Source organism: Cotesia glomerata, linkage group LG9, assembly GCF_020080835.1.
Source record: "Cotesia glomerata isolate CgM1 linkage group LG9, MPM_Cglom_v2.3, whole genome shotgun sequence".
Classification (NCBI taxonomy): Eukaryota; Metazoa; Arthropoda; class Insecta; order Hymenoptera; family Braconidae; genus Cotesia; species Cotesia glomerata.
Window position 1 is genome coordinate 5,473,415 of NC_058166.1, and position 12,030 is coordinate 5,485,444.

General features: G+C 29.0%; 1 protein-coding gene across 1 annotated transcript; it reads right to left on the reverse strand.

Moving 5' to 3' along the window:
- Nucleotides 1–375: 375 nt before the first annotated feature.
- Nucleotides 376–5,899, reverse strand: LOC123271740. Its single transcript, XM_044738137.1, has 11 exons — nt 5,896–5,899; nt 5,575–5,819; nt 4,527–4,637; nt 4,298–4,405; nt 4,075–4,185; nt 3,893–4,003; nt 3,351–3,524; nt 3,062–3,194; nt 2,544–2,683; nt 1,380–1,581; nt 376–668 (listed from the first exon to the last, which is right to left on the reverse strand). The coding sequence occupies exons 1-11, from the start codon at nt 5,897–5,899 to the stop codon at nt 406–408; spliced, it is 1,602 nt and encodes a 533-aa protein (XP_044594072.1). The 3' UTR covers nt 376–405.
- Between the last annotated feature and the right edge of the window lie 6,131 nt (nt 5,900–12,030).

The following is a 12,030-nucleotide window of genomic DNA, read 5'->3' on the forward strand; positions in this document are numbered from 1 at the left end:
GACTGTTTAAGGAGGCTCTATAATAATTTTTCAGGGCTCTGCCGGTGTGAGCTCATCTTAAAAAGTCTAAAAATTTTTTTTAAACCATTTTGAGACTACTTTAAAGGCGCTCAATAATAATTTTCCGGAACTGTTGCTGTGATATCATTTTAAAATAGCCTGAAAATTTTTTAATAATTTTTTAAGACTATTTTAAGATTTTTTTAAGACTATTTTAAGATTTTTTTTAGACTATTTTATGATTTTTTTAAGACTATTTTAAGATTATTTTAAGACTGTTTAAAGACGCTCTATAATAATTTTTCGAGACAGGGATAGTTTGAGAGGTGACACATGTTTCTTATTATTGAACGATAATATTGCGAGGAAATACTTTTTATTAATTATTTTACGCCATGAATTACATTATTTTTGTTTTCTATTTTTTTTGACGAAATCTTTTAAAACCATTTTCTTCTTTGTAACAGCAGTTCCTTTCTCAGCTTCCTGATTATCTTTCTGATCTTTCTCCGTCATGTTACCTTCTTGTAGTATACCTCTTCTTGTTATTTCTTTTTTTTTTTCATTTTTGAATTTTATTCTTGCTGCGTAGCATGCATTTGTAATCACACGATTGAAATCTCCCAAATCCAGTCTTAATTTTCTCCGTGTATTCCAGTGTACATATTCTGAAATTTAATGTTCCGTACACGATAATAATTATTTTCGATACATATGCGCAAAGGTAGGGATTTCGACGGATTGTAGTGATGTCACAAGTTTGAGGCTATGAGCGCATTACTATCACGACCCAGTTATTTATCGGACGAGCGTAGCGAGTCCGGATATAGTACGAGGTCTTGATATCAATGTATCCATAGCCTCAAACGTGTGCCTTCACTTCAAGTTTATCAGGGTCCCTACTTTTGAGCATAAAGTATCGAAAATAATTTTTTGTCATATCAATTGCGGAAGTTGTATTTGAGAGAACAGTCAAGAATATTCAATGACCGTTTATTTTATTTAAAGGCACGAGAATTATGTTACACGAGATTAAATAGCGATAGATTGAACGTTTGTTTGTATATATTGAAGTTGTTAACAAGATTCAACTGTTGCTAAGATTCTTTTTGCGATTTTTACTCCACCCTACGAACGTTTGTCTAATTAAAAGATAATTCGACTCATCGATAGCGTATTTTAGCGTAGTCGTGCAGAAATGTAGAGACAGATAGAGAGAGAGAATAGTTACTTTTCAATGCTAGTGTGAGATAAATTAACTAAACTATAGATTGCCAGGAATCGTATTCTTTGCGCCCTCTGTATGTTACTCAAAAATCCAACTTTCGCGGTTGAAATGACAAAAATTATATTTGTTAACTTTAACATAAATCACTTACCTCGAATTGCTTTAACAGTTTTCTTTGGGATTTTTTTCGTCCCCTTTCCCCCAGTAAGTGTCATATTGGCCAAATTTTTCTCGCCGATGATATAGTGCAATAATTTAATTACCAGTCTGGATGGCTTGGATTTATATGTATTGCTCATTATCTCTAGGAATGATGCACTAACCCATATTTTACTTTTGGGAATTAGTTCTACCTGTACATATATATCAATTTAAAAGAAATTTTCGGGGATTTATATGACGTCTTTTTGAATGTACTGGTCTAATTAATGTTTTAAAAAATAATAATTAATATCATAAGGTCACAAGAAGGCGATTTATCGATAACGTCGATATTGTGATATGAGCTAAAAGTTTGTGGCCCGAATATATGAAAACGAGCGTAATTGTGATGTCCGAAACGAAGCCGAGAAAGGAAATTTACACTCATTTTTTAAATTCGAGTAACACACTTTGAAAGGAATATCGTAAAATCAAGATTGTGGAAATCGCTACTAAGCGGTCAAATTACACACAATATTTTTTGTCACTGTTACTTTGTAAGCTACACTGAAAAAAAAAACTTGATTCGAGAGAAAAATTTTTGAACCAAGAAAATAATTTAGAAGAGGGTAATTGTCTTGAATCAAGACAAAAAATTAGAAAAACGGTTGACCCTAAAGGCCATCCCTGCAACTTCCCGCTAATTGCATACCTAAGCGCTCAATATATCACTTATTTTGTTTTTGAGCTCTCCAAGCTCAAAGAGATAGCTGTTCTATATTTTTGAGCTCTCCGAAATTTCTAGTTTGATCAATTAAAGCTTAAAGATTCTTTATGGAGCTCGAAGAGCTCAAAAACATCATAAATGCAATTTTAAGCGCCTAGGTATGAAATTAGTGGGAAGTTGCAGGGATGACCTTCAGGGTCAACCGTTTTCCTAATTGTTTTTTTTTTTTATCTATTTGTGTAAATTCGCATAAACTACTAAGGTCATGAACGACTACGGTAGGGAGCAAACTTTTTGTGGTTGGACTCGTTTTTAGGCTGAGAAGAATAATACACTTTAATATTAATAATATTCATTGGTGTACGCCGGGCTCGAAAACCCGGACCAATGCTTTGGTAAGTAAGAGCCAGATCCAATAGGCTACTGAGCGCCACTTCGATAACTTGCCTTAAATTTACTTTCACGATTATCGCAATCATTCCTGCGAGATACTGATGGTAGTGTGGCAGGTTCTGTCGTTTGTTTTTCATACAAACATTTGACATATTGCAATAAATTTTCCAGGAAATCGATGTTGTCTTGCGTAACTGTATTTAAACAGAAAAATTAACAATTCTATTAGAATTAAATAAAAATATATACAAGAGAGCAGAGTATCAAAGAACAAAATAAAAATTCGCGGTATTAATGAATTATCGCATTATTTAAAAACTTTATAAAATTTTAAACAGTTAAATGATGAGTTTTATATACTGAAAAATTTTTAAGAGCATTTAAAATTTTTTATCTACTTCCAGGAAATTAAAAAATCAGTCGTGTTTAAAGTTATTCCAAATAAAATTAGTTGATAACATCACAGAATTGCGTAGAAAAGAATCTAATGATGCTGTTTGCTCTACTGAGTCATATTACAGTAAAAAACAGGAGATAAATGTTAGTTAGTATTTATAATATATTTTTCTTACTGATGAGGGAAGAGCGACTTAGATCATTATGATCAAGAATAGTTGGACCATGGGCAATTACGTTTTCAATAAATGACTCTGAACTTCGTCCTTTACGAGCACGTAATGGTTTATTTTCTTTTCCCGTATTATCCTTTAAATACAAAAGTCTTTTAGATTAAATAATAATTAATTATCAATTATAGACTCTAACGTAATTGTTTCAAATTTTTAGAAGAAGTAAAAACATTCGTCATAAATATCATTTTTACCTCTCAGCTAAAAATGACCCATTACATTTTTCACTTACACGTGTTTTGTCATTGATGATTTCTTCCTGTCTCTTTGAACTATCATTTGATGCAGTGTCAGAATAAATATCTGGATAATTTAATTTTTCTGGCTCTCTGTTGGACTTTTTATGCATGATCTTACTTTTGGAATTTCCCTTTCGATTATAATTTTTGGATCCACCAGGAGCAGCCTATAAAATTACATAATATAATTTAAATATTATGGAATTTCAATTACTTTTAGTTAAATACTCTTAAACTTATTAAGTGCAAATTCTTCACTAAATATTACAAAATCATACCAAATAAATTTACTGTTGTTGTTATTTTAGCTACTAAATAATATCTTTAGTCGCAATTATTATGTAATATATGTGATACATATCGCGTTACAGATGCCATAAAGGCGAATAAAAAATTTTTTTTTGGGAATCGTCTTATCTCCAACTGAGACGTGAAGAAATGTAAAAAAATTTATACACCCTTATGACATCTGTAACACGATATGATACATAGAAAATTAGGCAATCACTATTAAATACTTAACTGACATACTTACTTCAATATTCACAGAATTTGGTTCATCTTCTGAATCAGAGCTGGAAATAGGAATAACTCGTTTCCTCCTCTTTCTTACTACACTGGTATCGTCAACAATTACACTTTTCTCCTATTAATCAAAAGTTTCAATAAATTTTAATATCTTTTAGTATTATCAACATTTCACTTATTCATAGTTACTTTTATATATACCGGACTTGGTTCATCTTCTGAATCAGAGCTGGAAAGAAGACTATCTAATTTATTATTTTGCTCTATTATATCATTTTTGTCACTAAATGCATCTCCCTCCTATCAATCAAAAGTTTTTAATATGTAATTATATAAATATATAAGATAATATTTGTTATGTTTGAAAATTTGTACAATTATAATTAAAAATTCGACTTATTTATAAACTTACTTTAATATGCTCAGGATTTTCTTGATCTCCTGTTTTGAAGCTCGAAGGATAAACATTTGACTTATTATTCTCCACTACTAAGTCTTTTTTGCTGTTCAAATATGATTTCTATAAAGATAGGAATTTTTCATGTATTATAATAGGTAATTTTATAGGTATGTAACACAATATATATCATGAAAGAAACTGTTCAGTTATTGTTTAATATTTAACTTATACACATACTTACTTTATGACATTTAGAATCAGTTTTAGGCTTAAAATGAGAGTTGGTTTCAGTAGGAATCGATTTTTTCTCAATTTTTTCTACTGAATCTTTAACTTCATCAATTTTAGTTTTCTTTAAAAAATAAAAATTTAAAGTAGGTTACAGCATGAAATTATATAAATTGCTTAAATAATACAGAAATTTAAAAAATAATAGAAATGACATTTAAAATAATTTAAATTTTAGAACCTGAGAGTCTTTTGGATCGCCTCTTATCTCAGAAACTATTGTATCCTGGCTTTTTATCGTTATTTTATTTTTAATTACCCCATTGTCTCTCCAACGAATTCTTTTTGGTTTATTTATCGACGTATCATCCGTAGATGAGAGATCAACTGTTTGAATAGACTCAATAATGTCAAAGTTTTCTAAAATTTTAAAAATAGCAGAATAAAATTTTTAATTTCTGTAAAAAAACAGAAAAATAAAGAATTCCGTAAAATTACTTCAGAAATCACAAATTTCACTGAACAAAAAAAAAATATTCACTTGTTTTAGTAAATTTATGTCATGGTTAAAAAAAAAAATTAGTTCTTAGAAAAAATTAAATTTTTCACCAAATATTATCCTTGAATCATAATTTTTTCTCTTTTTGTGTACTTGAAGACTGAAAAATACTAACCATCATTTGATTTCTTCATTAACGGCAAAGAATCACATTTTATATTTTTCTCATACTTGGATTTTTGTAGAACATTCTTAATTGACAGGAAAAAAAATTGTATGATTAATGTTTGAAAAATTATGAAATTGTATTATTTTCTGAAAATCGCATTATCAAATTCAAAATTTTTTCATAGACCGTTTTGTCTTAAAAAAAATCGTAAAAATAATTGACCCAGCAAGCTATTCCTAAAATTTTCGATTGGGAACTTCAAAAAATCTGCCAATTACGTTCGTTAACAGGTTTTTAGAATAGAGTTATAAAATTGAGCCTAATATTGTACCAATGTGGCCCTGACTGACATTACAATTCATTCGTAAATATTTGCTGGATAATGAGATTTACCTTTACTCCTGCAGACACACTGGGTTCATGCTCAATTACAGCTTCGACAACGATTTGTTGTGTGCCATTTTCCGAAGGTGAATTAGTTAATTCTTGATCAACAGGTCCAAATTTTTCAAATATTGACTTACTTCCTACTAAATTTTTATCTGCTTCGATAGTGTTTTTATCATTCTTTTTCTTTGGTTTCTTTACAATTTTGCCGTCGCTATCCAAATCAACTTTTTCCAAAACTTTTTTGTAGTCTAATAAAATAATTTATTAATAATGCATTATTATAAAACTATTATAGAAATATTTTTTATAGTACACGAATAATACCCATACGATAATCGGAACAAATTCAGAAATATTTTAAGAACTGTTTTTATATAGAATAACCCACAATTTTAGTTATCAAATTCAAATCCAGAAAATATTTAACGTTTGTAAATAAATTATAAACTCAAAATTCATAGAAACTATATGTTGCAATTACACACAAACTTCTGTCATTTTAAAATTAAAGCACTGTTAAACTCCATCAATACTCAGAGTTTACAAATAAGTTTCGATAGCGTGCTCTATCTGTATTGTATTTAATTACGTGTCAATTAAACTTACTACTTTTTTTAATAAGCTCCGCTTGTTCAAATTGTTTATCTTTTTTTGCCATAAATCCTTTTTTTTTATGTATTTTAGTATTTTTTGTCTCGATTATAGAAGATGACCGAGATTTGCTCCAAATAACTAGCGAATACATATTTATCTCCGAAACTTTAAAGATAAATTTATATTATTTATTTTATTGTTAAACGCCACTAACTACAGATGCAAATAGATAATATTTTACTCTTTATCGCCAATATTATGGTAGGTTAGTTAAATTGTCATTAACTATTGATAGAGTTAAGTTAGCAACTTAAATAGCCTTGATAAAAATTAAAAATAAAATTGTTTCGTTGCAATGTTCATTTAGTTGATGATCAACTATTAATTAGTTACATAATTTAAGTAATATCTCAATAACAATTCAAAAAATAAATAAAAATAGCTGAAATTGACCGCAGGGATTAAATATAAAAACAAAAATACTTGAAGATATTTAATATTAATAAAAAATAATGAACAAGCCCTTGTATCAATACTCGCGGTCAACGCGATATCGTATGCTAAAAAGAGTTTTAGAAGCAGAGAGAGAAGATCATGTGAGTATTGACGAAGAAGATTATGAAGATGAAAACCATTCTGGTAAGGGTATATACATATAAAGTTTAATGCTATTCCGACCATCTTTAAACTGGATCTATTTCGATTAGCTTTAACATATTTTATCCTGCTTTTTTTTTTTTTTTTATATTTTTTTATGCAAATAACCGCAAATTATTTAATAATTAACTTTTTGGGACATTTTTTGTTTAATTTCATTAATGCACTTCTTTGTAAATGATAATTACTCAAATTTTCAAATGTTATTTTTAAGGAAATTTAACTAATATTACTGTACGAAGCTATTGTTAAAAAAAAATCAGTTATTTTTTTCAAGAATCGTTGTCTCTGAGGAAGACGATGATGATAATAATAATAAATAAATTTTAGCGAAATGAAAAGAGTTCGAGTTTAAAATTGTTCGATTTAGCTTGTAATACACTCGTATATAATAATTTATCCAATAGTTTATAAAAATATATTTTTTAATTTCGCAGAAATATGTAGTAATTCATCATCACTTGACACGGTTAGTAATTCCAGTCACACAAACTCAGAAAATCTCGATAGAATTTGTAAGTTATTATATATATAAAACTACTCACGGGATTATCTGTGTGTGCCGAAACTTTATTGTTTTTATTCAATAATTTGTGATATAAGAATTGAAATTGAACGTTTCATTTTCATTTTAAGTTAGATTATCTCTATTTTTACGTCTTGTTTTTTTTTATCTGTATAACTAAGAAGCCAAAAAGCCTATAAGAATAGGGGCCGAACTGAGCAAAGGTTGAAATGGAAATGAAAAATAGTTCTGAATCAACTAAAGATCGACTGATTTGAAAAATTGTTATTATAACTAATATCTTTATTGGCAAAAAAATAAAAAAATACAGTGGAAGAAGGAGAATGAAATTAAAACTAACGATTTTCTAAGTCAGTCATTCTTCAGTAAAGTCATTGCAATTTGTTAGTCAGCGTTTGCAAGAAATTACACCATTTGGTATTATTTACAAAAAATTCCAGTTTTGCTCAATATTATTGTTATAAATATAAATAAAAAAAAAACGATTATTTTCTAAACGATAGAAAAACAAGTTGCAAGAAATATTTAAAAACTCAACAAATCTTATATTCGGCTATTTTATGCATTGTATTCTGGATTATAAACTATTCAATAACTCACATATATTGTTTCTTTTTCCTCTTCTATATTTTCCAGTGGCATCAGATAACTTTTTCAACGTTGATGACTGTAATAATAGTTCAGGCGATAGTGACGATGACACTGATGTTGACAGTTGGCACAGCGCCTATGATAGTACAGATTCCGAAGAAGAAAGCGATAGTGATAGCGATAACGAAGAAATCAATGATAATTTAAACTCTCCATTATTTAATGGATCTCCAGTTACACTCGGCGAGAGTGTTTTATCACTGCTAATGCTGGTAATACGCCATAAAATCAGTTCTGTTCTGTTAAACGACATTATTAAACTGATTAGCCTACATTGTCCTGCCCCTCACTTTTTTCCAAAATCTTTATATAAATTTCGAAAACTTTTTAGTGGTTTTGACTTGCCCATTAAACGACATTACTACTGTTCGGTCTGTTTTTCAAAATTAACAAGTTCGGCGAATATCTGTCAACAATGTCCTAACTCGGAACAATGTTATTTTATTGAACTTCCTCTTGTTGCACAATTATTGCGTTTATTCAAGCGTGATGGGTTTTATGATTTATTGAATGCTCGATTTGAAAGACAAAATCATTCACCTGATGATATAGAAGATATTTGGGATGGTGAAATATACAAATCTTTCAGTGCTCAGAATAAATTCTTATCAAGTCGTAATAATATTTCTTTTACCTGGAATACCGATGGAATCGATCTTTATAAGTCATCCAAATTTAGTATATGGCCATTTTATCTGGTAATTAATGAATTACCTTTTAATGTAAGATCTCAATTGAAAAATGTCTTGATTGGTGGCTTTTGGTTCGGTCCTACAAAACCGAAGGCTAACCTTTTTATGGATGCTTTTCGACAAAGTATTGATACCATTTATCAGGGATTTTTTGTAAAAATTCCAAATTATCAGAACATGATAAAAGTTAGAGGGGTAATAATTTGTGGCACCTGTGATTTACCTGCGAAGGCTTGTTTTTTGAATATGAAGGGACATACCGCTACATATGGCTGCTGCAAATGTAAAATTCAAACAAAAAAAGAAGGTGGGGCTCGAGTTTTTCCTTATGAAAATCAATTAAATTTGAGAACTAGTGAAGAAACGATTCAACAGGGCGAACAAGCATTGGAGACTGGTGAGCCAATAGAAGGCGTGAAAGGTCATACGACATTATCAAAAATTGTACACGATTTTATTGTTACAACCAGCATTGATTCAATGCACTGCGTTTTTGCAGGTGTATGTAAACAACTCATGCGTCTTTGGTTTGACTCAGAATTTACTAAATGTTCCTTCTCTCTGCGTAATCATATAAACTATGTAGATGAAAAAATTAGAAGCATCAATCCACCTTCTTTTACCCATCGATTACCCCGAAAAATATCAGACTATAAATATTGGAAAGCATCGGAAATGAAGTACTGGCTGTTGTATTATTCACTAATAATTTTATATCCAATCATGCCTACAGCATATTACAAACACCACAAACTTTTAGTACAAGGCATAACCTATTTAAGTCAACACAAAATTTCAAAATCTATGATTGAAGCCGCTTCACAATGCCTAAATCAATATGTTGAAAGATTTCAGGATTTATACGGCCTAAGACACATGACATGTAACTTGCATCAGCTTCGGCATTTGCCGGACGCAGTCAATAAGTTTGGACCTGAGCGTGTGACATCATGTTTTCAGTTTGAAAATTTGAATGGGCTCTTGAGAAGTTTAGCAAATGGAACTCGTTATGCTCAGCTGCAAATCAGCAAAGTATTATCAATCTTCTTTAATATAGCTGAATTGAAAATGACACAACTACGTCCTGAAAGTGAAATTACTAACTTTTGTACTTATTTAGAGAAAAATACACGACAAAGGCGTAAATTACAGTATATACGGGAAAACGTAGCAATTATTGGTAAAATTACAAGAGCCATACAGATGCCGGAAAATTTAGTAGACATCTTGGAAGTATTTGGTTTGCAAAATTATCGCGATTATTATTTCTTCCACAGACTTTTCAAAAATCGGGTTGTATTTGATTCTAAATCATATGAACGAAAACGGAAAACAATTTCTAATGTTGTAAAATATTATTTCAATGGAGAATTAAAGACCGGCATTGTTGAAACTTTTATTAAAGCATGTAGATGTAATTTACGAGACTGTGAATGTGGCAACTGTGATAGCAATTCAGATTATTATGCAATTCTGGTTAAATGTTATGTATTAGATGTAATTTTACAGGACGAAGTATTAGATTTGATTTTAATTTGCGAAAAGTCGCATGATCAGATGATTGCCGTGAATATTGACCGCCTTGAGAGAGTATGCTATTTTATAGAAAGATCTGAAGATCCAAATACATTTTATGTGGTGGATCCAGTGAATAATGTAGAATTTTACTAACATAATATTGCGTATTTTTTTTCCATGATTATAAAATATTTCATTTAAAAATAAGGCTATTTGGGAATTTAGAAAAAAAAATTACGATATTTAATTATGGAAAAGGCATATTACATGCTTTAATATCATCGATTTTTTTTCTGAATTCTCAGGAATCCTTAAATTATTTATCTTCATCATCATGAGCAAGAACGAGAATAGTCGTTTCATTTATATTCTAGAAGTAACAATTAACGTATGATTGTTACACTGAAATTAAAAGAATACACTGATAAAAAAATTAACTTGACTCAAGACCAAAAATCTTGAACCAAGAATTGAAGAAAATGATTTTCTTGAGTTGAAAGAATAAATTCTTGAGTTAAGGAATTATTCTTGGTCTAAAAAATTTTTCTTTTTTCAAGAATTTATTTCCTTGAATCAAGAAAATAATTTTCTTTAAAATGGTATTCTTGGCTCAAGATTTTGGCTCTTGAGTCAAGTTAGTTTTTTTTATCAGTGTACATAAAAAAAATTGAATGCATGAGTAAACGGTAAATAGTATACACTTCAATAATATTGTAAATAAAATAGAATTTTTTATAAATATGAGCTTTAAGTTGAGTTTACGCAAATGCGATAAGGATTGCGATGGGATAATTAAATGTACACAGAATAGCGAGAAATATAATTTTTTTAAAATTGTACTTATAAAATATTATGAGTTGTTTAATATTGTTTAAATATTAATGTAGGTTCTACAAATCTGTGTATTGAATTGTTGTACTGGTTATAGAATAAACTTTACTTACCTAAAATTGTGTAACTGATTATTTTCACTGCACAGAAAAAACAGTTTCTTGGTCAAGAAAATTTTCAACGACAAATTTAACATGAGCTCAGGGTGACAGAGCTCTGAAACATTATTATGGAACGTCTAAAAATAGTCTTAAAAAGATCTTTTAAAAATTTTTTTAAAGACTATTTTACGATTTTATTAAGTCTATTTTAAGATTTTTTTCAAAAATATTTTAAAATGAGCTTACAGCCACAGGGCACGTAACAATAAAACGGAGCGTCTTAAAATAATCTTGAAAAAATCTTAAAATACTCTTAAAAATATCTTAAAATAGTCTAAAAAAAGTCAAAAAATTTTCAATTTTGATATCACAGCGACAGCTCTACAAAATTATAATAAAGCGTCATAAAATAGTCTTGAAAAGATCTTAAAATAGTCTTGAAAAAATCTTAACATAGGCTTAAAAAAATCTCAAAATAGTCTTAAAAAAATCATTAAAAAATTTTCAGACTGTTTTATGGAACATTATTACAGGGCGTCTTAAAATAGTCTCAAAATAATCTTAAAAAAGTCATAAAATTGTCCGATAACAATTTAAAATTCAATTTAAAAAGAGCGTACTTAAAAATATTGCGGTTAGAAAGTCGTAAAATCGTCTAAAAAATGTCTAAAAATTAATTTTCATAATAAATTCGAAAGCCAAATTTCTAAAAATTTGCTCTCGAAATTTTTTTTTGGTGTCTTAAAAGGATCTTAAAATAGTCTTGGTTTGTGTCACGTTTAAGATCTTAAACGAACGACAACTTTAAGACAATTTTAAGACGATTTTTTACACGGATGACTATCCAAATATATATTAAAATCAATTTTTATATTCCATTTATGATAAA